Genomic DNA, 26,740 nt, shown 5'->3' with positions numbered 1-26,740 from the left:
GTGGTAGAACTTCCTTTGAAGGCCCACCTACTTTAAAGATGTTAATTTATTTTAGAAAATTTACAAAACACAAAACACAGAAGAACAACATCAAATAAAAAGCAAATTTATAAAGCATGCAAGGTGAGACTAAACATATTGTTAGATAAAGAATTTTTCACCAATCAAATACCTTTGGCTGGTGGCTCTTTTCGAGGAACAACTTTGGTGGGTGGTTTTTTTGGAGGGATGATTTTCTCAGATACCTCAGGCCCTTCAAAGATATTCGTGTTTTGGTTTAGAAAAAAACTCATGAAGTTTTATGAAGCACTGTTACTAAAGTTCGTACAATGAGGGCTTTCAAAATGCTTTATCTACTTCTATTTTTAAAATTTATGATATGTTTATTTCAAAAATATTTTATTAAGTGTTATGTATATTATACATTTACTGTTTACAAACATATTTCTTCATATACAAACATACTATTAATTTGTGAAAAATCTGGAGTAGTATTGCAGAGAATATATTTGCATTATGGTTTACCCCAGAATTTATTTCTCTAAAGAAGTGGTCATAAAATGGCAAAAGCTTTTGAAAAGTAATTATTAGTTTGTGCACTGTTGACTAAAATACTAAGAAGGCAATGGTTGTTTTGTTTGAACATATTAATTCCCCAGTGAACTGAGGATACTAGCCAGTTATTTTGGTATCTGTAATAATCATGTAACATTCTTTGTGAAGCTTTAAAAAGAACCCACAAATCAGAGAGTGACCTCTGTAGATAAGTAGGCATCAAATATTACTCTCTTATCCATAAAACTTATATTCTGTGTGGTTAATCTATATTCAACACCAACCTTTGTATCAAATATTTTAAACTAATGCTTAAAGTATCTTATAGGTTTCTAATGTTCCAAAGTGAATGTGTATATTTTAAAGAAAGTACAAGACATAAGACATTGTAATATCTGCAGAATTCCTTATACCTTTAGGTGGAGCTTTGGGTTTTTCATATACGTCCACTTCTTCAGCCTCTAAAAATTCTATTACTCTATGGACTTTTTCAACTCTGTGTTCTTCTTCAAACCTGTGTTCTTCGATTTTGATGAATTCCTCTACCTCATGGAATTCCTCTTCCTCGAAGTATTCCTTAACTTCATGGAACTCTTCTTCTTCAAGAACTTCCTCCACTTTGGCTTCCACTACTTCTAATTCTAGCCTTTGTTTTACTATTTCCTCTTGCTCGTAAGCAACTGATATTTTTTCTTCATAAACAGTTCTCCCTGAAAGAGTATCTACTTTAAGAACTTCATTTTTTAAGAATAAAAGAAACAAAGATGTAAATTAAAAATGTTAAAAAAATGAAATAAAAAAAGGCTGGCATGCAACAATACAAGAAGATGAAAGATCTTTCCAAAAATACCTTTTATTGGGGGAACAGCTTCCTTTTTAGGCACAAGGACTTTCTTTTCTGTGATTTTCTTTTCTGGAACTTTCTTTTCTGGAACTTTCTTTGGTGCTTCGGGCACTTTAAAGATATAGTTTTAATGTTCAAGACTGTCAAGAGTAAGCTTTCATAGACAACGGACATCAAGAACAATCAAGATACACAGACATAAAACATAAAAGCCTTAATGAAGAAAGATAAAAAAGAAAGTTTAGGGTTTACAGAAGATGTACCTTTGGCTGGGGGTGCCTCTTTTTTCTGAGCAGGAACAGGTACTTTTTTCTCTGGAATTTTCTTAGGCACTTTAAAGATATTAGATATTTTAGTTAGATGACATTACTCAATAATACACATGGAAAAAGCATCAGGAACAACATGGACATTACAATAAAAAATATAAGAAGTCATTCTGTATTGTTGGGCATCTATTTTACAGGCAACAAAGATACTTTCTCATACTAGTCATTTGTGCTAACCAAACTCTTAGAAGCCAAGATTAAGTCCCCAATGAACCTGAGCTATTATTATTATTATTACTATTTTTTGTGCTAAAAGGGATAAAAGCCAGGAGTGTTCTGTTACTGTGCTACACTTCAGCTTTTTAAATTTTTTATTTTGACATAGGTTCTTGCTAAATTACTGTGCTGGCCTCACATTTGTAATCTTCAACCTGAATGTTTAAATATTATAAAAACACACGAGGCTCTTTAAAATTGATATTACTCAAGCAATAGGACAGATTATTTTCTCTGAAATAATAATGTATTGAAAATTGTTGTAAAATATATAAAATTCTACTAATAAAATGAAATCCAAATCTAGGAATAGAAGACAGGGATGAGGAAAATATTGTTACATATATTACTAAAGAGAGATGGTTCATATTAAAATTCTCAGTTATTTAAAACAAACTTCTTGAATAATTTATACACATGCATGCACATACACACATGCATACTCATTAACATTCCAGAAAAGGTTAGGGCAAAAGAGTTATGTTTTTGCTGGTCATTAATTAGTTTGCTATTTAAATTTCTATATGGAAAAAGTAAATGAAGACATAGTTGTTTTTAGAAAGAAAAAGAATGAGAATTTAAAGATATTAATCAGGATTTGAGATACCTTTAGCTGGTGGTGTCTCCACTTTTTTAGGAGCAGGAGTAGGTGCTTCAGGTACTGTTTTCTTAACCACTTCAGGCACTTAAAAGATATTTTATGGATGGACATTTTTAGAAATGACACACAATGAACGGGATAGCACACATATACCAAAAAGATAGACAACACAAAACACAGGTTTATTTAAAAAAATATATTGGCAAGCCAAATGGCAATAATCTATACAAAATAGTGGCTATAGATGTATTGAATAATATTACTTAGAAGCCCTATAAACAAACATAACATAAATTATGCAAAAGATTGACACAGTCCTCAAGAATAAATGGTTAAAAATTATTCTAAAAAGTGAACACTTTCACCACACAGACTGCTTCTCCACGTTTATACTGAAGACAAAAATATGAATAGCAATCTAAGAGGAAAGTATTAAAGTGCCAATAACAGAAAAGTCATCTCTCATTCTTAGTTGCACTGCAGATGAATTAGGGAAAAAAAGGAAAAGAACACATAATTTTTGGTACCAGGAATAATTATTCTCAAGTTTTCATTGATGTGATGATATAAGAAAAGTATGCTGGTGAATATTAGATTTAGACACATCTTGAGAAAGATTTGGAATGCCAAGTATTTTAAACATCCAACTGATAAAAGTGGCTGTACCTCTAGGTGGCGCCACTTCCTCCACCTCCTCCACCTCTTCCACCTCCTCCTCCACCTCTTCTACCTCCTCCACCTCCTCCACCTCCTCCACACGAGGAGGTTCTTCTGGGATTTCTTCTGGTTCTTCAGGCTCCTCAAATACTTTAAAAAGATTATTTTGTGAATTATGTTTATATTCGTTTTGAATATTACACTAGCATGATATATTTGAAAACCATTCAGCCTTCTAAATGCTAGTAAAAACTCATTAGTCCTTATAAAAAGTCTTCAAAATAGGTTAGGTCCTTCCCAGCATTTAAAACTGAAAAAGAACTCAGAGAATAATAACTTATAATTATGAATAAAATTATAATTTATATAATAAAAGCAATAATATATTAAATCATTATTATTTAATGAAAGTGGATTCCATTGGTATCAAATGGTCACTTAGGAGTTGAACTCAAATTTACTTTTCTAATTACTGGCTTATCTGGAATTTCAGTTGGATAAGCTTATTTCCTAATTGCCAATTAAGTCATTTAATAAAAATTTTCTCACACAAATAGTTTGAAGAATTTTCATTGAAATAAAACAAAACAGACAGATGGGCTAAACTAATGCAGGGAATTTCAAACTGCATTAGTTTTCCTGCCTTATTTCTATAAGGTGAATAATAATTTATTTTAAAGTCTGCATATGTTTATTTTCTAGGATGAAATGTCCATATACCTCCTTCAAATATTAGACAATGATAAGACAATGATGACTTTGAAATGCTTAGAAAGTCATCTATCTACCTTCAACTGGTGGAACTTCTTCTTCTTTAGGAAGAATGATTCGTTTTTCTTCCACTTTCTTAGGTACCTCAGGAACTTAAAAGATATTGATTGTTTTAAGCACTTAAAATCCAAGAGCCCCCAAAGAACATATAAAGACCAAGCTTCCAGTTTTCAACACAAAGAAGTTTATAACACAACACACATGCACAAGAAAAAAACAATGATTTTTCACAGAACTAGTTAATAAGAGAAATATGAAGAGGTTTGAGGTTTAAGATATAGATCCCATTGAAGAGATAGTATTTTATTGTTGGGGCAATGAGACTTCAGGGACTGGTTTCCTAGTCATTTCTGGCCTTTTAAAGAATTTAGTATTCTTAGTTTTGAGTAACAACACTCAAAGAGAAACAACATAAAATATAACAAGCACGGTGGATGAATGACATCCCAACCGGAGTGCAACAGTGTCACAAGTAACAAATGACAGTGACAGACCACAGAATTGAACATCCTGTGTGGGTAGCACCACAGTTTAACACTGGTGCGGGAAACACATCCCGCTGGGATGCTGTACCTTTGGCAGGAGGAGCCACTGCTTTCTTAAGACCAGGAGGAGGCACCTTCTTTTCTGGTTCGGGTTTCTTAGGTACCACAGGCACTTTAAACATATTATTTTGTAATTTCAGTTTCACAAATACAAAGACAACAGACACAGCAATAATGTAAGTTAAGTTAATAAATACTGAATAGGATGTTTTGACTTTTACAGGTGAAGGGAAGAAAGAAATGTCTAATGTTCATGGGAATAGCAGTACCTGTGGCAGCAGGTACCTCCTCTTTCTTGGGAATGACCACTTTCTTCTCTGGCACTTTCTTCTTGACCTCAGGCACTTTAAAGACATTATTTCATGATAAGAATTTGAGAGACAAGAAAGAGAGACCAAGACCACACACAGAAAGACTGACATGCAGCTGTCACGTAGGATAGGGAAGTGATGCAGGCTGGGGTCCGAACGAGGATGATGTGATGTGATTAAGATTTGTAGAGCAAGGGATCCAAAACTTGTTTGGTTATCTGAGAACAGATGCTATCATTTCATCCATTAAATTTTTTTTTTTTGGTGGTACTGGGGTTCCTGGAAGCCCTTCTACCTCCGGGCTACACTCCCAGACCTATTTTTATATTTTTATTTGGAAACAGGGTCTCTTAAGCCAGCGGGGCTGGCTTCCAGCCTGCGCGATCCTCCTGTCTCCGCCTCCCAAGTGCGGGGATCACAAGCGTGAGCCACCGTGCCTGGCTCATCCATTTAAATTTAACTAATAATTTATTAAATTACTATCTATAAAATATTTCAGAAGTTTTGAAATATAAAAAAGAACCAGCCTTTCCATTTTCTTAATTATAAGTATATAGCCTGGTGGAGGTATTATACTTACTTTAAGTAGCAATGTCATGACCTTACACAGTAGATATTATTGTGCTATGAGGCATTAATATATTTATTATGTACTTTAATGATAAGAATTTACTGCACTATGACATAATTTAACATGTTAAATCTGTACCCTATTTATTCAATGATGGGGTACTTTTACACCTTATTTTATTCTCATAGTAATTTCTGAGCCCACGAGAACTCACACCAGTATACCTATATTATGGCAGAGGAAGCTGAAGTTCAGGCTGGTTAAAGAACTTGCTAGGAGTAGTATAGCAGGGTACAAAGATAAGGCTAATATCAAAACCTATTGGGCTACTTCTTGTACATGTATGTCACAGGACATAAACTACTGCTTGGTGTTTTAATACATTCATGTTTTTCTTTTCATCTTCAAAGGTGCCTAATATAAATGAGTGAAGGATGAAATTTAAGAATATTTATTCATTATATTTTTCAGGTAAGATTTTCCTAGATGATTCAGTTTTGCAAAATACCTGAAAAATCATGACATTTAATAAAATTACAGGAAATTAGGTAGAATTTTGATTAGTTTTGGGACAATATTACCTTTACCTTTGTTCTTGCATAAACACTGTATGCAAAGCATCCAATGAAAAGAAATGGATCTGAGTATCTTGAACATTTTTAGATGTGAAAATGTAGCTTCCCATTTTATACATGTAATTTTTCCTGAAACTCTGTTCCACCATAACTTATCTGGTAAAGGTGTTGGTGAAGGACATGTATTCATTTTGGGGAAGGTGTACCTTTGGGAGGTGGTGGAGGTTCCACTTTTTTAGGAGCAGGAACAGGGACTTTCTTCACTGGTACAGTTTTCTTTGGTACTTCAGGCACTTAAAAACATTGCATTTGGAGACATTAAAGACCACATGTACAACGTTGCATATGTAACAAAAAGACACATGCAAATAAGACCACAAACATCTAAATAACATTCAAGAGCATGAAGTTTAAAAGGACACTCAAATAATTTACAATGGACAGAGAAAGCAGACATGGTCATGAGAGAACAGGTCTGGGATGTTTTCTAAGATGTAGATGGCAGACAACTTGGAGAGTAAAGCATTATAGATAAAATTACAGACGAGCAAAAAGAGGGACAGCGTAATGCAGCACAAAAGAAGTTTTGATTCCAAGAAGACCTGTGATACCTGGTGTCGGTATTGGCTTCTTAGGTTTAATTGCTGGAAGAACTTCCTCTTCTTTAGGTACCACTTTTTCCTCAGGTACCACTTCTTCTTCCTCAGGAGAAACTTCCTCTTCCTCAGGGAGAGCTTCCTCTTCCTCAGGAGGAACTTCCTCTTCCTCAGGAGGAACTTCCTCTTCCTCAGGGAGAGTTTCTTCTTCAGGAGGAACTTCCTCTTCAACTGGAAATTCCTCTTCCTGAGGTAGAGCTACGGGAACTGGGACCACTTCACGTGTCTTCGTCACTTTAAAGATATTTATTCAATTGCATAAGCATCCCTTTTATGTGCGATATTTGTGACAATGGGACAACATGGAAGCGAATACACTGTGACCATAAAGCATCAGTTATCATCGCACATTATTATCAAGCATTGATTGTGATTAGTGGAGCAGTTATAACACCAGTTATTCTTTTTATTTTTGCTGTGGTTTTGTTAGAGATTAATGTACCTTTGGGTGGCGGAGCTTCCATTTTCTTCAGAACAGGTGTTGGTTTCTTTTCTTCTGGGATGAGCTTCTTGGGCACCTCTGGCACTTTAAAGATATTATTTATCTTTAAGAATATGTTCCTTTAAAATTTTTGACAGCCATAGGTAAAAATGACTCACAAAATATCTGACATATACTTAACAAGACAAGCACTTTAAAAAACATAATAAGATGGGTATATTTGCATATGAGTATACATAAACATAAGGTTTCTTCCCCATGTACTGCAAAGGATGAAATGCTGTACCTTTGGTAGGTGGAGCCTCAACTTTCTTCGCAGCAGGAGCCGGCACCTTCTTTTCAGGCACAGGCTTCTTGGGTACCTCTGGCACTTTAGAGAAATGATTTAGAGACAATATTTATAGAAGGTAAAAATATTGAGGGGAGCATAATTTCAATAAGAGTAAGATTTGCTTTGGCTCTTCTGGGTTGTTTTTCCATATGAATTTTAGGACTCCCCCCACCCCAGCACTGTGAAGAATGACATTGGAATTTGATGGGGCAGTTAGAAAACAGGAAACATAAATGACCAGATTAACATGGAGATTGATCAGTAGAATAGTGGAATGGGACTGGAGGGGCACAGAGAACTGAAGAAGGGAGCAATTCAAGTAATGTTATGACAATATATGAAAGTATCACTACAAATCTCACTAAGTGTATGGGAAGGGAGGAGCAGGGTGAGATAGGGAAGGAATGCACCAAGTGATGTGTGATGTATATTTGTGTCACTCTCAATTTCATTGTGATGTACAATTATAATGCACTAATAAAATATATAATAAAATCAAGATATGATAATAAAAGTATGGCAAAAATTCCAAGAAGCATCTAAAAAGTAAAATCCTGTTGTTGATAAAGAAATAACATTAAAAGTTGTGGCCCTAAAGAGCATAAAATTGAACCGATTAGTATTTAATCCTATGCAAATATGAAATAAAAAGCAATTTTGCCACATTGCAAGTTTCTGTACCTTTGGCTGGCGGAGCTTCCACCTTTTTAGGCACTGGTACTGGTACTTTCTCCTCTGGTACAGGTTTCTTGGGTACTTCAGGAACTTTAAAGATATGAAATAAGGTTAATGTGACATTTTTCATCCAAGATAAGAATCAAGCAATTTAAGGCCTTAATTGAAGTATCAGAGATCCCATAAACATTCCAGTTTAAGATTGAAAATAATGTCAGCCACAAGACAAGGGGTAGGAAATGTTCAAAAGGCAAAATAAAAAACAAAACCTGAAAAACATGGACTGGTGGTAAAGACAACACACAATACTTGGTAAGTGATGGTTTGGCCAATTTCAGCATTGCAAAGAATTTAGTTTACACTAAGAACTTTCCACTAAAGAGAAGGAAAAAAGCATTAAGCACAAACATGGTCCAATGGCAAAATTCAGACAAATACAAGGTAACGTGCTCCTGTGAACAGTGGAGTGGTCCTCGACGTGGCATTAATATTATTAATATTATCATGGGGAAAGGACTGGGATGGGTCGCCAAGTTAAACAATTTGGGTAAATGACTACATTATTTCACAGGTGGATTATAAAGGCATGTACCTTTAGCTGGTGGAGCCTTCTCTTTTTTAGGAATGGGCACAGGAACTTTCTCCTCTGGCTTCTTGGGGATCTCAGGCACTTTAAAGACATTGTTTATTGTTAAGTTCTAACTACGAGTAACAACGCATCCATATAAAGCACATTTAATATTTTCAGCAACAGATAGCAAGACACACAAGGTCTGGTACTCAGAAGAGGGTTAACTTTAAAGCAAATTAAGTCTCCTATATACCCATCATGTGAGTGATGGTATACCTTTTGCTGGTGGGGCTTCCTTCTTTTTAGGAACAGGAACAGGCTTCTTCTCTTCTGGTACAGGTTTCTTAGGTACCTCAGGCACTTTAAAGATATTAAGAATTTTGGAAATGTTGCAGAAAAGATAGAAAATGTGAACAGCACCCACAGTTATCACACTTTGGCGTATATAAATGTCTGCTTATAAAATAAGCAGAATTAGATATCAGTGCTAATAACCCCCAGAATCTGATCAAGTCAGACACCCAAACTCCAAAGAAGGTATCATCTACCTTTGGCTGGTATTGCTGGCACTTCTTCCTCAGCTATGACCTCTTCTTCTTCATGAAGGTACTCTTCTTCTTCATGAACGTACTCTTCTTCATGGATGTACTCTTCTTCATGGATGTACTCTTCTTCATGGATGTACTCTTCCTCCTCTTCTATAACGTATTCCTCTTCATGGGTTTCGACCTCCTCTTCAAAGGCAACCTCTACTTGTTCTCGTTTTTTAGGTACTTCTGGCACTTTAAAGATATTATCATTATGTTGGATATTTTCCAAAATTGCTTAACAAAATAAAGACATTTTTAGGAAAACAGGGACATTTATAACAAAAGAAAGACTAGGTTTTTATGTTTCTCACATAGGAATTTCACACACAAAGAATTAAACATGAAGGTGACAGCAAAGACAATGGACATCACATGGAAACGAGCAGTAGTGGGTACCTCTGACAGGAGGGGCTACTTCTTTTTTAGGGACAGGCACTTTTGCTTCTGGGACAACCCTCTTGGGCTTCATGGGCACTTGAAATATTAAGTATAGGGAAATTTTATTGTCAGGATCAGGCCACCCAGACAATGCTAACTTCGTTCTACTTTAAGCTGACAGTGATTTTGTAGTCATCTCTAATATCATAGATATATAATTGTTCATCTTTTAGAAACTATAGATTTTATAGAAAGGATTCTGAACTTCATGAAAATGAAAATCTACATAAATACTCATATGAGGAAGTGGAGGCTGAGTGTGAAATGATGTTTAGTGCTCAAGTGTTTCTGCTTATAAAAACACCCTTTATTGAAATGATAAATTTACTTCTGTATAACTATACTCCTTAAAATTGTAAGGAAGTTACTTTGTTTGTTTTATACTAAGCAGTATAGAATAACTGGATATTGAATTAGCTCTAATTTTCCAAATCTTCAAAATAATTTTAGATTGGATAGTTACCAAACTTTAGTAATACTATTATATCATTACACCAATTTACATATACCAGAAATGTCACTGATTTCAGATCTAATCATTATTTTTATATTTATAGACACATGGAAGGACACAGACATTATATATGAGGCTATTGATATATTTTGAAATGATTTTTCTTTTTAAAGGTAACATTATCTCTTTATCCTGTCTATATTTTTATATCCAACATCCTCCTAACAATTGATATTAAAGACACAAAAACCACAAGATAAAGCAAAAATATAGCTACATTAATGTAAAGGTGGGCATTAGAAAAGAACATAATTTAGGAAGGAAATTATTATACCTTTAGCAGCTGGTTCAGTCACCTGCTGTTTTTCACGTTTGGTAATAGAAATTTGTATTTTTTCTTCAACAACTTTCTTTGGTTCTTCAGGCACTTTAAAGATATTAATTTTTAAAGAGTATTAAAACCAACCTCTTGAATACCATGGAAAACATATACATGAAAAACTGAAATGTTAGACTCGGGACCAGAACAAACATACTCAGTAAAACAGAACGACAGATAAGATACTAAAACATGAATACAAAACAGAGGTAACAAAATTGTGTTGGGTAGTTATTATGCTGAAATATACCTTTGGGCGGTGGAGGTTTGAGTTTCTTAGTAATGGGTACAGGTACTTTTTCCTCAGGGACAGCTTTCTTCAGCACTTTAAAATATCAATGTTAAGAGATTTAAGACCTGAACCAGATTTCTCAAGAGTTAGTAAGAACAAAAAGTTAAGAAATACAGTATACACACAATAAAAGCATACATACATACATATATATATATACATATATATGAAATATAGAGTGACTAAATGAATAAAAAGCCAAGATAAAAACAGTATAAGACATAATATACTAAACGCACATGATCTGCACACTGCCATTTTAACATATATTTATTGTGGACAGACAAGTAGGAATCAGAAGGTGTCACCACTGATGTTTTTCTCACTCTACCTTTAGCTGGTGGGGCCTTTGGTTTTGGGGGAGCTGGTTCTTCTTGGACACGTTTCACTGGAACAGGCTTCTCAGGTTCTTTAAAAGTACATACATACAAGGTATTTAATGTTAGACTTTAGGACATAGATTAAAAAAAAACTTAAGTGGAATCGATGAGTTAAAATATTAGATCTTTTACAGATAGTGCATCTATAGCTTTGATATGTAAGAATTAGAGGTCCAAGCCAAACAAGATCTAAAAGACCTAAACAAGTGCATGTTATGTCTTTGTCTTTGCTATTTAATTTGATTAAATAGTTGTAAGTCTCTCATATGTTAAATTCTCATTGTACTTCAAATCGACAAAATTGTGACTAAAATTTATCAGTTTATAATATTGGCTTTTAATGCTACTCTGCCAAACTATGCAAAATGCTCTCGAAGCTAGGCTGTGAATCATCAGAAAGCGAGTAAGTGTAATAACACTGATTCATTTAAAAATCCTGATAGAAATTTATTTTTTGAGTAAATAAATTATTTAGAACCAAAACCATATGCTAATAAATTTGATCTTAGTAAGCACAGCACTTTGTCTTTACTTTGAAAACATTCAGTTGCTGTCAAGTTTTGAGGCTGAGAACACTAAGAGTGGTAATGCCTAACAATAACCTTAAGATTTATAGAGAATTTTTTCCAGACAGTATACAAGAAAAAATATTTGGAATTTGCCAAATGAAACAAAGTTCCTTCAAAATCTTTTTGAGCATCCACATTTTATCCTGTTGTAATGGAATCCACGTGGTCTGAAGTTTTGTTCATACCTGTGATATACTCCTCTCGCTCTTTGTACTCTTCATGGCGTTCTAACTCGCGCTCTGCGTATTCTTCGTACTGGTCATATTCTTCTGTTGGTTCATATTCCTCATATTCCTTATACTCCTCATAGTCCTCATACTCCTCATACGCTTCTTCCCGTTGTTCTGAAATAGTTTCCTCTTCTTGAGTGTAAGACCATTTTTTCTCTTCGGTCACAGTGACTTCTAGAATAATATTGACAACAGGCAGCATTTTATTTGAAGCCCATTTAAGGATGAGAGAGAGCATGTGTTTTGTTTTTATTACTTTGTGACAGTCTCATGCACCAGGCATAGGAGCCCCTGGCATTCCTCTGCTGGTCAAGGCATCATAAAATGTACATTTACTAATTGTGATTTCAAACGCTTCAGTCCTTGACTTCAGTCAACGATAAGCAAATAAAGTATGAGTCAAATGGAAACTACTGGAAAAGAGTAATAGAGTCTCATGCTTTATGTTATTTAATCAAAGCACAATGTACCTTTAGTGGGACGAGGTTCTCTCTTTGGAATTTCAATGGATACCTTTTCTTCTTTAATAGCTCTTTTTCTGATTTCAGTCACTTGAAAAGAGTAATTATTACAAGTCAGTTGCAAGACCCCAAAATGTATGTAAGAGAAATTTTGTATGAGCAATCCGAAGACAAAGACAATCAATGGTGCTCATTTAAACTTTTCATTTAAATGGCAAGAAAACCCAACAGGCTTTGAACTAAATATGTTCTAATATACCTGTGAATATGTTTTATAAGTCTACTTAATGCTTCAAAGATACTGAATAACTTTTGAAAGATGAAGTAGTATTCACAAGAGAGTTAAAAAGACAACAGAAACAGTGACCACCAAACTAAGTGCATGCAGTAGAGAGAAGCTCATGTTACATCAACAGTTTCTTCACCTTAGTTCTGAGGTATTTTCATAAGCTCTACTGGTACAGCATAAAAAAAAAATCAAGACTTAAAACAATTAAAATTTCATTAAAGGTTGCCACCTAAAACAAGCATTTAGGCAGACGAGTTTAGTATATGGACAAAAAGACATATTAGAAGACAAAATACATTTTAAAGAAAAATACATGTTGGGGAGACATTTGCATTGCTTTAGAAAAAAAGTACTTTCTGGTATCAGAATGCTTAATTTTGAAGTGATATGAAATAGCATACTTATTTCATTATTTCATTGTAATGTGTATTTATTTTCTCTGAGAATCCCAATCCTGCATATCTTGATTTCTTTAAAGGGTCAGTATACCTTTAGCTGGTGGCTCCACCTCTCTTCTAGGTTTGAGTTTTGGAAACTTTTCTTCTGGGGCAGCTCTCTTGGGTTCCTCTGGCACTTTAAAGACAGATTTCACTTTAAAGAATTGTTTCCCTCACTCAAACCACAAAAAGGCAATCATATAGTAGCAACCAAAACATAAAAACATAAAACAACAAGACCATAAAACCCCACACCCATGACCAGTGTGCTCGGTAAGGAGGGCGGGGCAAGGGTAGCACTGCATATTGAGGGCTGATGTACCTCTCGCTCTTGGAGGCTCCTCTTTTTTAGTTACAGCAACAAGAACCTTTTCTTCCTGGGTAATTTGCATGCGCCTTTCGGTCACTTAAAAGATAATTTTAGGATTAGGGAGTTGTATTACTTCGAGTGGAATTCAAAAAATATTTGTTAGCCAGAAAGTACTGGGAATTTAGAAGAATTCACAAGGCACAACAACTAAACATCACAACAAGTAATACTCCACCCAAGACAGAAGTACACCACTGCCACCAGCAGACACCAGCAATCTACAGATACAAAGTGTGACCCAAAGGACAGAGCCAGAGAAAGAAAGACAAGACTTTTCACTTTCTCATTATTTTTTTTTTCCCCTGTGCTTGAGATTTTGTTTACCTTTGGTAGCAGGAGGTTCTTCTAGCTCAACCACCTTTGGAGGAACCCTTTTTTCTGGAACTGGTTTCTTTGGTTCTTCTGGCACTTAAAAGACATCAGGCAACATGGTCAAACACACATTATGAAAAGGACTAAAGACAGGCACATTTATTTTTGCTAATGTTATAAAAGTTTGAAGAATATATCAATTTATGAGATAGACAGACACACATTATTCAAGAATAAAGCAAAGCCCAATGTACCTTTAGGTGGTGGCACCTTTTTAGGAACCGGAGCAGGAACCTTCTTTTCTGGCACAATTTTCTTAGGTACTTCAGGAACTTTAGAAAGATTAGGTTTAAGAATATTAGTTTGCATTACATGAAGTGACATAGATTTGGGTCTTAGAACTCACTTTTTAAAAAGATCACATACATACAAGCACTAATTACTATACTGAACAGAAATGTTCAGACACATATGCTGACAAAAACTTAGACAGGTATGCAAACTAGACACATTATTATATCTATCAACAAATAGTATTACTTTTCTTTGAAAGACATTATACCTTTAGCTGGTGGAGGCTCCTCAGTTTTAGCAGGAACTTTAGGTTTCAGTATAATTTTCTTCTCATGCTTCTCAGTCACTTGAAAAGATTACAAAATACACTTGTAGAAAATGTCCAGATTTCATTTTAATTAATAATGTAGGAAATCTTTTACTTAGTTACGCTATTAATCAATATCTGCTATGCAGCTGATAAATGAGCTAAAAGAGAATATAAGGAATGGGATAGACCAACATAAGGAAAAATTAATTTAAGATTTCCATATACCTTTGGCTGGTTCAGCTTCTACTCTCTTGGAGATAAAGTGGAGCTTTTCTTCCACAACATATTCCTCAGGCTCTTCCATCACTTTAAAGACATTAATTTTAAAGAAGAAAAATTGTAGCATTTTCATGTTTAATTTTACCTATAATTTATCACTTCAAAGAGTAAATTAAAACTGCCAAAGTTGAACACTTTTGGAATCCCTCATTGCTCCCATTTTAAGTGCCCAAGAAATATTCTAATCAAAGCATATGCCTTAATAAAGAGTGTAGGATATATTTTTATTAATTTAATGTTTAAATATATAAAGATAATAATGTTTACAATAAGAGGAGTAACAGGACACATACAAAACAAGAACAATTCTAGTGACCAAAGGAACAAGAATACAAGAATTTGAAGATTAGTTTACTAAGTAACTCAACACTCTAGATTTAAAGATGGCAGGGCAAAAACATATACTTGATGATATGAAAGTGAATTACAAAGTATTTTATGTTTTTACACCTGTTTTACCGGTAGGAATGGTAGAAGAGTTAGGATACTTCATATGACTTTTGAACCCATATATGTGAAGTTAATTATAGAATAGAAATGTCTAGTTAAAGACACATTTGCTCTTTACAATGAAAGTAAACTTTATAGGCTATTCATATTTTTAGTTTATGAAGACACAAGACTATCACAGAGTATCTCTCTTTTACTAAAGGACATTTGTCATTGATACAGTCAAAACCTGAAATCAAACCCATGAAATGATAACTTCCCTTGAGTATGTGTCATGATTGGTTTTCCAGACATTTCTGGAAAGGATGGGGCCCTGTTCAAACCCACCAGATACCTGGCTATGCCCACATCATAGCCTCTTTCAGGAAGCACAAGAGCTGCAGGCTTCCTCTTGGACACCATACCCAGCCTGTCCTGTTCCAAGCCACGCCTATAAGACTGTGCATCTCGAATATCACCTGGAGTTTTATCCCAAATGGAAAGGGGGTGTGTTTTACCACTTTATATTACCCACAGATGCCTCTAAGTATGGCATAATTCTACTCCTATTTTTATTTTTACCAGGAAGATAATTTGTTTAAGAACTTACTAATTCCACTTTAAGACAGTTATATTAGAATTTTGTTAGGAACATTCTTTTGGATATAGCTTTATTTAGAATGTTGGATTTTTAGTCATGAACATAATGGTGTCTTAATTAATGGAAATGGTTTCCATTGAAATAAAGTTTGTTCTTTTAACCCTTAAATGAAAGAGAAGGAGCAGTATGGATATGGAAACATCTGAATAAGTTAATCCAATCATATATATTACTTAATTTTTTCGCATATGTGAAATATAGGGAAGCCTTTTGGATCAGTAATTTTTAGATTCACAAATATGGCCTTGACTTCTGGAAAGTGTTGAGAAAATATATATTTTTCCCTCTCCCTCCCTCCCTCCTTCCTTCCTTTCTCTCCTTCCCTCTCTCCTGTGCTGGGGATTAAAGTCAGGAGTATTCTATCTCTGAGATATACTCCCAAACCTTTTTTAATTTTGAATAGATCCTTGCTAAGTTACCACATTCTGGTCTTGAACTCCTTATCCTCTTGTCTCAGTTTCCCAAGTACTGGGATTACATGCGTATGCCACCACAGCCAGCAGGGGAAGTGCATTTTCTTGTTTATTATTAAACTGTGATAGGTTTAATAACTTATGCAATTTAACAGATTGTAGCTTGTAGCTTGCACTAACACATTAGTAACTTGTGCAATCAACTTAATTTGTAACTTGCATTTAATTGTTTATTTTTTAGTACTGGGGATTAAATCTAGGGAGCATTCTTTTTTTTTTTTTTTTTTTTTTGGTGGTGCTGAGGATTAAGCCCAGGGGAATTCTACCTCTGAGCTAACACCCCACTTCTATTTTTTGGTCTTTTATTTTTTGAAACAGGGTCTAACTGAGTTGAGAAGGGCCTTGCTAAGTAGCTGAGGCTGTCTGCAAACCAACATTCTCTGCTCCCTGCCTCCTGAATGCTGGGATTACAAGTGTGTGCCACCATGCCTGGCTTCTAGGGGGCATTCTATATTTCAGCTACACCCCCAGTCCTTTTCATTTCTTATTTTGAAATAGGGTCTTGCTAAGTTGCAGAGGTTGGCCTCACGCCTGTAATTCTCTTTTCTCAGCCTCTCAAGCACTGTCACTTGTATCTTTTAAAAAATAGAATATATCAAAGTTTATCACATAGTATAATGGTAATATTGTCTCATAAAACTTTTGTTTCAGATATATGTATGTGTGGAGACATACATGTGTGCAGGATTATAATATAAAATATATTTTAGTCTGCAGACTGTGGTTAAAAAATATCTGAGAAACACTATTCAGATATTAGACTATGATGGCGAAGTATATACCACAAACACAGACTGTTAAAGCCAAGTTCCATCTCATGAAAGGATATACGTGTGTGGCACTACCTGCCTTTATTAGTTACTTTTAAGTAGGAAGCCCTTTCCCCCCTCTATAACTAAGTAAGAAGAGATGTTTAAGAATCGCACTGTATGTTTATGCTAATCTTGTCTAATGCTCCTGAACCTTTTGTTTGGCTAATGAGGCCGGTAGATGTTTACCAAATGCGTCACTTTTTTGTGGCTTTTCATTAATCTGATAAATAATCTGTGCAAGGAAATATCTATTAAGACTCCAGGTCACCTCTAGCTTATTTGTGTTGTTTACCTTCATATTCAGTAATCTCCACTTCCTCCTCCTCCTCCTCTCTTTCCTCTTCTCTATAAATGGAAACAGACACTCGTTCCTCTTCTTCAGAGTAACTCCATTCCTCCTCTGCAAATACGTCAAAAGATAAGATTAAATTTAAATTAAACATGTCCAAATACCAATGATGGCCACTGTTCACTAAAAATGGGTAATGATTCTCTCTGTTTCATAGGTCTTCACCACAAGAACCATGTAGTACTTCTTGACAAGTACTTCATTGTGTTTCTTCATCACAAGAAGAAAAGAGATGATTTAAGATGAGGACTCAGTAAAGCCCAAGAATGAAAGGGATATTCTAATTATGTTTGGGTGTGGCCACTTTCAGAATGGTCACATTTTCAGGATTCTGTTCATTTTCTTAGAATGGTTCAAGATCAAGGCAGACATGAAAGGATGGATTCCAAAGGCAAGAACAGGTAGACACACTTCAATATCGACATAAGAGGAAGTAACTGATAAAGACAAGTAACAAACACATCTGGAAACATGAAAAGACTTGGAGGAACCACACACAGACACATTCCTCCCCTCACTTCTGAGGAAATACCTTCATGGTGCATGATTTCCACTCTTTGAGGAACTGCAACGGATAGTTTTTCTTCACCAACAAATCTTTTTTCTTCTACAACCATTTTCTTAGAAACTTCAGCTTTAAAAAAGCATTGAAGTTGACATTTAAAATGCAAGAATTTTAACAATTCTCTCTTCCTAGAGTTTGGGAAGGCTCGCACAGTGCACCACTTTCACTAGCAAGATGGGAAAACAAGTTACATAGCTTGAAGATATACCCACAGGTATCTCTAAGAAGCAAGACAAAGGGTGGGCACAGAATGAGACCAGACATATTAAACACCAATTCACATGCTAGAAGATTTCTATCAGAAGACTGAGACAAATCCTACCTCGAGGAGGAGGAGGTTTCTTAGCAACAGGAACTGGCACGGGAACTTTCTCCTCTGGGACAGGTTTCTTAGGTGGAGCTCGAACTTTAGAAACATTATACAAGTTTAGAACTTCAGTGCCATCTCACTGAAGCCCAACACAAAACACAGGTAAACACCCACAATGCGTCCATATCACAAGACTAAAAGTCATTGTTTGCCTTGGAGCATAATATTATATATAGAAGGTTCCTGGAAAGATAGAGAGACAGATACCTTTTGGTCGTGGAGCTTCTTCCTCTTTCGGAGGAATAGGTCTTCTTTCTTCTGGAACCTTCTTCTTTGGTATCTCTGGCACTTAAAGAATAGTATTTAATTTTTAAAATGCTTACAAAGGCAAGACAAACGAGCAACATAGAACTGGCAGGCCCATTAAAGAAGACATGCAATTAAAGAAGCTTGAAAGAAAGACTAGGTTATTTCATGGAAGTGTGATTAAGTACCTGCTGGTGGTGGAGACTCCTCTCTTTGAGTAATGATGGTTATTTTTTCTTCTGTGACAACTCTCTTCTGTACTTCAGGAACTTGAAAAGACATTTGTAGAATTGACTTTACATTTCCCAAAGTATCTGATGCAGTTATTTTGTAAGATAGTAGAACAGGTGGACAGACACTTTTCTTGAATTCTCACTCTCCATGAAACATTCATTTTCAATTAAACTAATTCAATTAACAAATAAACACAAGCTTTTTGCACTCAGGACATAAAAATGGATCTTTCTTAAGCAATCACCCTACCTTTAGCAGGAGGCTCTTCCCTTTTCTTTGCCACAGGAATAGGAATCTTTTCCTCAGGGACAGGTTTCTTTGGCACTTCTGGAACTTAAAATTTTAAAACAGAATGAATGCTGAATTGGAGACATCACTACTACAGTGGACACAGGCATGCCCATGAATCTTTATGTAGTTCATAAGCAAAGTAATGCAGACAATTTAACTATGTCATAAAGGACACAACTTGATGTCACAAATTTTGTCTTAGAGGCATTTAGATAATAAATGGGTTATGTAACAGAAATGGATCTATAAAATTCACCCTTTACTTATATATTAATATACTTTTGCTAAAAAGAAAGCAGTAGGTGAACATGCAAAGAATACATGTTACATATACATATGTACATATATTGAACATATATGGTATATAGCTATAATAGATAGAAAAACTATACTTCTTTTGAGAAATAGAGCTCATAATGCTCTTTGGGTTCAATTTGATGACTTTAAACTAAAGTAGTTTTAGTTTTGACTAAAACTAAGAAGTAATATAATAGTTACATCTATATAACTCACCCCCCGACACCTCTCTCATGATATACATATTTTTTTTTTCTGGTGGTACTGGGGTTCCTGGAAACCCTTCTACTTCCGGACTACACTCCCAGACCTATTTTTATATTTTTTATTTGGAAACAGGGTCTCTTAAGCCAGTGAGGCTGGCTTCGATCCTCCTGTCTCAGCCTCCCAAGCACAGGGATTACAAGTGTGCACCACCACGCCCAGCTCTCTCATGATATTTTATGTGTATGTGTATATACAAAGCTTAGGAATCACTTATTCTAGGTTTTTCAATCTGACACTCAGGTGACGATGGTTTTGGGCAATTCTATATGTAAAATTTTGTGGCTATGTGCATATATGCTTTTCCCTGAGAGGCTTTATAGTCTTAAAATCTCTTACTAAAATGTTTTCAGTGGGTTTAATTAATCTAATCTACTGAGGATGTTTACTTTTAATTGAAAAATGAACTTAACAGCATATGAATTATTGGCAATAATTATGCTCACTTTAAATAAGATATTGGCAGCTTTGTAAACTCCTGCTCCTATGTGCTTATTTTTGTAATATCTTGGTAGCCTTATATAGGTATGCATATATATATATGCATATGTATATGACATATATAAACAACCAGCTTTTATACATACATACATGTTACCATGAGTATTTGTTTTTATAGATAAGTGAGAGATATTTCTGTGTTCCTTTTGAGTGTGATCAAGTAATTTTGGTATTGGTAATGGTTTTACTAAGATAACCTTTGTTTTTTAATGGTTTCACTAAGATAACCTTTGTATTTAAGGGTTAAATAATAAAAAAAAATCTTTGAGTCATTTGGTTGAAAACATACCAGAATTTTGAAAGCTTTAGAGAGAAGCAGATTTGAGTCAGTAAGAAAACAAAAAAAAAATGAATGGAAACCAAACTACCAAACTAATGCATGCATATCCATCTTCATAGCCACACAATTCACAATTGCCAAACTATGGTACCAGCCAAGATGTCCATCAACAGATGGACAAAACTATGGATATGTACAAAATGGGATTTTACTCAGCCGTAAAGAAGAACAGAATTATGTCATCTGCAGGAAATGGATGGAACTGGAGAACATTATGCTAAGTGAGATCAGTCAGCCACAAAAAGTAAGAAATTAGATGCTCTCCCTAATATGCAGAAGCTAGGGGAAAAAAGGGTCATAGGAGGAACTAGATGAAGGAGGAGAAACCACAGAGAAATAAATACGGTGACCCAACGAAGGGGATGGGAGGGGAAAAGAGGGAAATCCTATAATGTACATGATGTACATTCACAAATATATCAAAGTTGATCACTAAGCCAAACATGAGAACAAGGGAGAGGGGAGGGACTGGGTGGGAATTGGGTAAGGGCTAATGATGTGTGCATATATGCCTCTGCCATCTTGTACTCCATTAAAATGTGCGACAATGCACCAATAAAAATAAATGAAAATAAATAAAAAGAGAAAACATTAACTTTGGGAGGTCAGGCAAAAGGGGCTACTATTCAAAGTGTAAGCTTTCCGTAAGTATAGCTTTTCCTAAATCGGATGATGTTAAATTCTTGCTGGATTTCTCAATAACTGAGCAGATGTGTGTAACTGTATCTTCACTGCCTCAATAAAGCACTGTCTTTTAACCCTCCCTCCCAAAAAGGAAGGAATTAGTGATATACCACAGCAGCACATTTTTTTAACTCAAACATTCCTATCTGAAAGGTGCCCAGGCTAGGTAGGTCATGGCAACATTTACAGACATAATAAAATTCAATTAATATCTCAAGAAAAATGGTTTCTATGTTTCCCATTACTGAAGACTCGCTATTGCTAACTTTTTAGAGGAGTGACTATGACTAGTAGCACCGTGTTCATCTTTACCCAGCGGCACTCCTGCCACACATTCTCCAGTGTCCTTGCCAGCCTTCGGCTCCCTATACCTTGTTAAAGTATTTTTTTCTTAAGATAAAGGTAATGATTTGAGAGACACAAGTGATTGTTTCCTAGAAATGTGTCTGTAGGTTTCACAAATCAATCTTCTTTCTCCAAGAGATGGAAGATACTGGAAATTTAAGATAGCTGTTTTGACACAGTTGCTTCTTTTTGATGGTGTCTTAAGAATGTTCTGTATCATAATAATGTGTGTGAGGAGATAGAGCCCTAAGGCCAACAAACACTGAAACCCGAGGAGCGAGGAGCGTGTACAAGAGACAAAACTGAAAGAGCGTAGTGCTGAAGGAGTCTGTGCAAAGTGGAGAGCTGGTATCTGGAGCAAATGTCCTCCCCTCTGTCAGATCTGTGTACCTTTTGGGGGAGCAGCAGGTTCCTTCTTCTTGGGTACAGGAACTGGCTTTTTCTCCTCTGGCACAGGTTTCTTGGGAACCTCAGGAACTTTAAAGAAAGCATTGTTGAAACAATATTCTGGTCTCCTTCTGAGACATTACATGAAAGCATAAATCCTCAGTAAGAGTATAAGAATTAAAAAGTAATTTAATACATTCTATATGTGATAGAAAGGAATGCTAACTGTACAAATCCCATGTAGACATTACATTTGTTACATGAATCAGACAAAGACCCATTTAGGAGGGTCTGCCATCTAAAAATGCCATGGTTACTCACAAAACACACTCTCACAGATTAATAAAATCAATATACACAGAATTAAATACATTACAGACGGTTTACAGATGCTATTTTGTTAATACACAGGCTTCACAGAAAAAGAGATGCAAGAAGACAGAAGCTAAGAGCTAATCCTTCAAAAACCCGATTGTACCTTTAGCTGCTGGGGGCTCAACCTTTTTAGGCATGGGAACAGGAACCACTTCCTCTGGAACAGCTTTCTTAGGTGGCTCAGGAACTTTTAAGAGATAGGCCGTTCTTGAGAAATTGTTCATTTTGACAAGGCATACATTCTTTTAAGATTTAAAGAATAGACATGCCCCTTTTATATCAATCGAATGCAAGAAAATTATGCATTAGAAACCAGGGTAAAGGGAGGTGGCTAAAGGGCTAGTTAGAAAATGTGATTTTTGTTGCCCCTAACTGTGGGAGCCTCTACTTTCTTAGAAACAGATAGGAACACCCTGTCTCACAGATGCCTGGACCTACTTCTGGGAGACTTTTTATTTTTTATTTATTTTTATTTTTTATTTTTTGGTGGTATTGGGGTTCCTGGAAACCCTTCTACCTCCGGGCTATACTCCCAGACCTATTTTATATTTTTGAAACAGGGTCTCTTAAGGCAGCGCGGCTGGCTTCGAACCTGCGCGATCCTCCTGTCTCCGCCTCCCAAGCGCGGGGATTACAAGCGTGAGCCACCACGTCTGGCTCTGGGAGACTTTTTAAAAAAAAATTATAAACATATGTATTTCATATTTAGAAAGCTAAAAGCAGTAATATTGTCATAGATAACATTCAAAGTAAGATGCAAAACTAAATAATAAAAAAATGAACAAGGAGAGGGGGTCATAATTAGGGGGAAGAACAATAAGCTTGAAATCCAGATGTGATCCCTCAGTTCTAATGTCATCTCTGTCACTATCCTGGGTCACGGAAATCTACGACTCTCTGGGAGATTTTTTTTTTTTGATGAACATCAATAACTTAGAGGAATTTTTTTTTTCTAGCAACTTTACATGGCAGTTATATCAGAACAACAGCATTAGCTTATCTCAGTTTTTCTATCTTAAGTATTTAACAATTTTACAGGGAGGGAGGGAGTGGAGCAGTTACTGTCTTCTGAGTTCTTTATAAATACTACCACCCTAAGCTGGGCGTGGTGGCGCATGCTTGTAAAACCAGCGTGGGAGGCTGAGACAGGAGGATCACACAATTTCAAAGCCAGCCTCACATACTCAGTGAGGCTCTCAGCAACTTAGTGAGACCCAGTTTCCAAATAAAGTATAAAATAGGTCTGGAAGTATAGCCCGGAGGTAGAAAAGCCCATGGGTTCCACTCCCAGTGCCACCAAAAATAAATAAATTAATTAATTAATTAAATAAAAAACAAATACTACCACCCTAGATACCAGTATGGCATCACTGTCTTGGAGCTGGGAAGGGAGGTGCAGTGGCACACCATTATACAGTATTTCTTTTTTTTGTTTGTTTGTTTGTTTGTTTTGGTGTTGGGGTTGGAACCCAGAGGCTTTCTACCTCTGGGCTACACAGCCTGATCTATTTTTTTTTATATTATATTTGGAAACAGAGTCTCACTAATTTGCTGAGAGCCTCACTAAGTAGCTGAGGCTGGCCTTGAAACTGTGTGATCCTCCTGTCTCAGCCTCCTAAGTGCTGGGATTACAAGCGTTTGCCACCACGCCTGGCTAAGATTTTAGGTTCGTTCTTTCTTTCTTTCTTTCTTTCTTTCTTTCTTTCTTTCTTTCTTTCTTTCTTTCTTTCTTTTCTTCACCTCTGAGCTACACCCCACCCTACTTTTTATTCTTTATTTAAGGACAGGGTAGTATTTCTACCATACAGACAATAGATGCAAACAACCTCAGAAACTTTAATAGTAAAATGCAGTAAAAGAGGAAGTAGGGACTTTTGAGTATTTATTAACATGTTTTAATTTTTTAAATTGTAAATGCATATAGCAATTTTTACTAATAGTGGTATCATACCATGGCTGGGCAAAATTTCTAAATATTTAGCTCTAGGCTCCCCTGAGCTGGGGTGAGCTAACTCAAGGACACTGTGTCTCCAAATAGCTGGTCTCTAGATTGTAAGCTCCGCGAAGCAGGGAATTGGGCCTCATATTTTCATTCCTCTCTCCTGTGCCTTCCACAGGGTCTTTCCATCCACCTCCTTGTCCTTTGTATGCAGTGGCTGCAGGTTTGCTGACTGTGTGACTAAAGCTATTATTTAATGTTAACACATTCAGGTGTTTACTATGGAACTTATACCAAGTTTTGAAGCTTAACATGCATTATGAATACCTTTAGGAGGTGGCTCAATCTTTTTGGAAACAGCAACATGGATTTTCTCCTCAGTAACAGTTTTCTTTTGTACCTCAGGAACTTAAAAAAAAATGTACGTCTAAATTACTGATGTGCCAGGTTGAGAGCGTCACTTGTAATTTACAAAGAATACACAAATAAAATTAAAACAGACAAAGGTAAAGTGAAGAGGATGACAGAGAAGTGCAAGGAGACAGAAACGCCTGGATGATCACACACGAGACGAGAAGAGGGACCAAAATCCACCTGGAGCTCTTGTATTTGAGTCCCCAAATTCAAATTTGCCTAGTACCTGTGACTGACACCTCCTCCTCTGTGTGAGAGGCAAAGAACATCTTTTCTTCTGAAATAACCATCTTCTTTGTATGCACGGCCGGCACTTGAAAGAGAGTACTTCACATTAGTGTTTCTTTTTCTAGGACAGGACATCAGATGACATACATGGATTGGACACTCTAAGTCTTTAGACATAGTTTGAGTGAGTTAATATCATGGTCTGAGAACACATTCAGTATTGACAAGGAAACAAGTCATGCTTTGGTCTAGAGAACAAACAATCCATTATGCCTAACTGGACATTATTAAATAAGAATCAGATAGACACAACTTCTTCACACACAACACAATGCTTTTCCAAATCTGTCAGGGGCTATTCATATAAATGAGAGGGTGGGGAATATACTATGGAATGGTGTACTCTGCATGGCCAAGTTAGAGGACTACTCGTTACATAGAAAACCTTCCTTGAAATTAAAATAATGTAATTTTAAAGCAAAATTAAAAGCAGGAGTAGAGAATGTTATTTGCTTAAATTATATATACATACAACTCAACATAAAAAGTGAATTATATAAAATGTGATTTTTTTGGTGGTGATTTTTGAATTATTTAGAAATATATGTATATATATTCATATGCATAAATAAAAATACTTAAAACTTTTAGCTGAAAGACAAAGATGTATACCTTTGACTTCAATAATTTCTTCCTGTACTGGAGTCCGGGAAGGTTTTTGTGGAACAATCTTCTTTGAAACTTCAGGTACTTTAAAAATATGTACAAATATATTTGTATTGTGAAGGATATTTTTTTGCACAAAATTCTAAAATATTAGTTTAGATGATTATATTAAAAACTAACATGGGGGTATATGTCGGTAAACAGATTACTTGTGTACGTGGTACTAGGAATGTTTTAAACAATAATACCTTTGGTGACTTGAACTTTTTCTTCCTCCACTCTTCGGGAAGGCTTTTCAACTTTTTCAACTACTGGCTTCTTTATAACTGCAAGCATTTTAAAGAAATTGCAGTACTTTTAGAATTTCTACTAAAACTCTCTCTAATTTTGTACACACACATATATATGTATATATGCATATATGTATACTTTTTGAGAGAGACAGCATTGGTGCTTTGAGCTTTACATACAAATTTCTGTGCTTAAATTAACTTGGTCATATTTATTTTAAATTTACCATAACATTCTTTTTAATCATCTTTTAAATTTTATTAAATGAATGAGATAGAAATCCTTAAGAAAAAAATTTGCTGATACATTTTGTTTAGAGAAGAAGTTGTGCCTATTGGATTGAATTGTTGACTCATACATCCTTTCCAAACAAGCCATGGTAATGCTGGGGATGCTTTGTTCTACTCCAATAATTCCAATTACATACCTTTGGGAGGTGGTGCTGCTTTCTTTTCAGGTACTTTGGCTGGGATTTTTCTCTCACGTGATTCTTTAATAAAAACACAGGATAAGTATGGATGCTAAGTCAGTAAGTTTGGATAGGTTGCATTAATTGCAAGCGAGAAGTTAAGAATATAATATAATCTTTAATTGCTTAGCTGACCACTTTATATTAAGCTGTTTCATTTAAAAGCTCTAGGTTATAGGGATGAAAATTATTTTGGTGACTAACTTCACTGACTTGTCTGTAATTGTCACTTTATAGTATTTTATAGTTGTTAAAGAGCTTTATAAATATTGAGATAATCCATTATATGGGATCTGGTTGGGTAGGTAGGACAGGTTGTGATGTCTCTGCTTTACGGATATGAACCCAGGTCCTGATGCACTGGCTCTCCCAAGCC

The 26,740-nt window shown here is 35.4% G+C and overlaps 1 protein-coding gene across 1 annotated transcript in view; it reads right to left on the bottom strand.

Moving 5' to 3' along the window:
- The window catches only part of TTN (titin), a gene marked incomplete at both ends in the record, with an annotated part of 282,804 nt that overhangs the window by 142,237 nt on the left and 113,827 nt on the right, over positions 1-26,740 (bottom strand). The window contains 28 exon segments of the mRNA XM_080689373.1: positions 6,182-6,268; positions 7,074-7,157; positions 7,360-7,443; positions 8,086-8,169; positions 8,672-8,749; positions 8,927-9,002; positions 11,136-11,212; positions 11,938-12,156; positions 12,453-12,533; positions 13,222-13,305; positions 13,492-13,575; positions 13,864-13,947; positions 14,106-14,183; positions 14,414-14,491; positions 14,681-14,761; positions 17,402-17,507; positions 17,977-18,092; positions 18,346-18,429; positions 18,601-18,681; positions 18,828-18,908; positions 19,123-19,206; positions 21,986-22,072; positions 22,461-22,544; positions 24,624-24,704; positions 24,937-25,023; positions 25,611-25,688; positions 25,853-25,930; positions 26,323-26,385. Coding sequence (XP_080545499.1) covers positions 6,182-6,268; positions 7,074-7,157; positions 7,360-7,443; positions 8,086-8,169; positions 8,672-8,749; positions 8,927-9,002; positions 11,136-11,212; positions 11,938-12,156; positions 12,453-12,533; positions 13,222-13,305; positions 13,492-13,575; positions 13,864-13,947; positions 14,106-14,183; positions 14,414-14,491; positions 14,681-14,761; positions 17,402-17,507; positions 17,977-18,092; positions 18,346-18,429; positions 18,601-18,681; positions 18,828-18,908; positions 19,123-19,206; positions 21,986-22,072; positions 22,461-22,544; positions 24,624-24,704; positions 24,937-25,023; positions 25,611-25,688; positions 25,853-25,930; positions 26,323-26,385 — 2,469 coding nt within the window.

This window comes from Muscardinus avellanarius (genome assembly GCF_963383645.1).
Source record: "Muscardinus avellanarius genome assembly, chromosome: 2".
Lineage (NCBI taxonomy): Eukaryota > Metazoa > Chordata > Mammalia > Rodentia > Gliridae > Muscardinus > Muscardinus avellanarius.
This window is presented reverse-complemented; position numbering and strand designations above follow the sequence as displayed.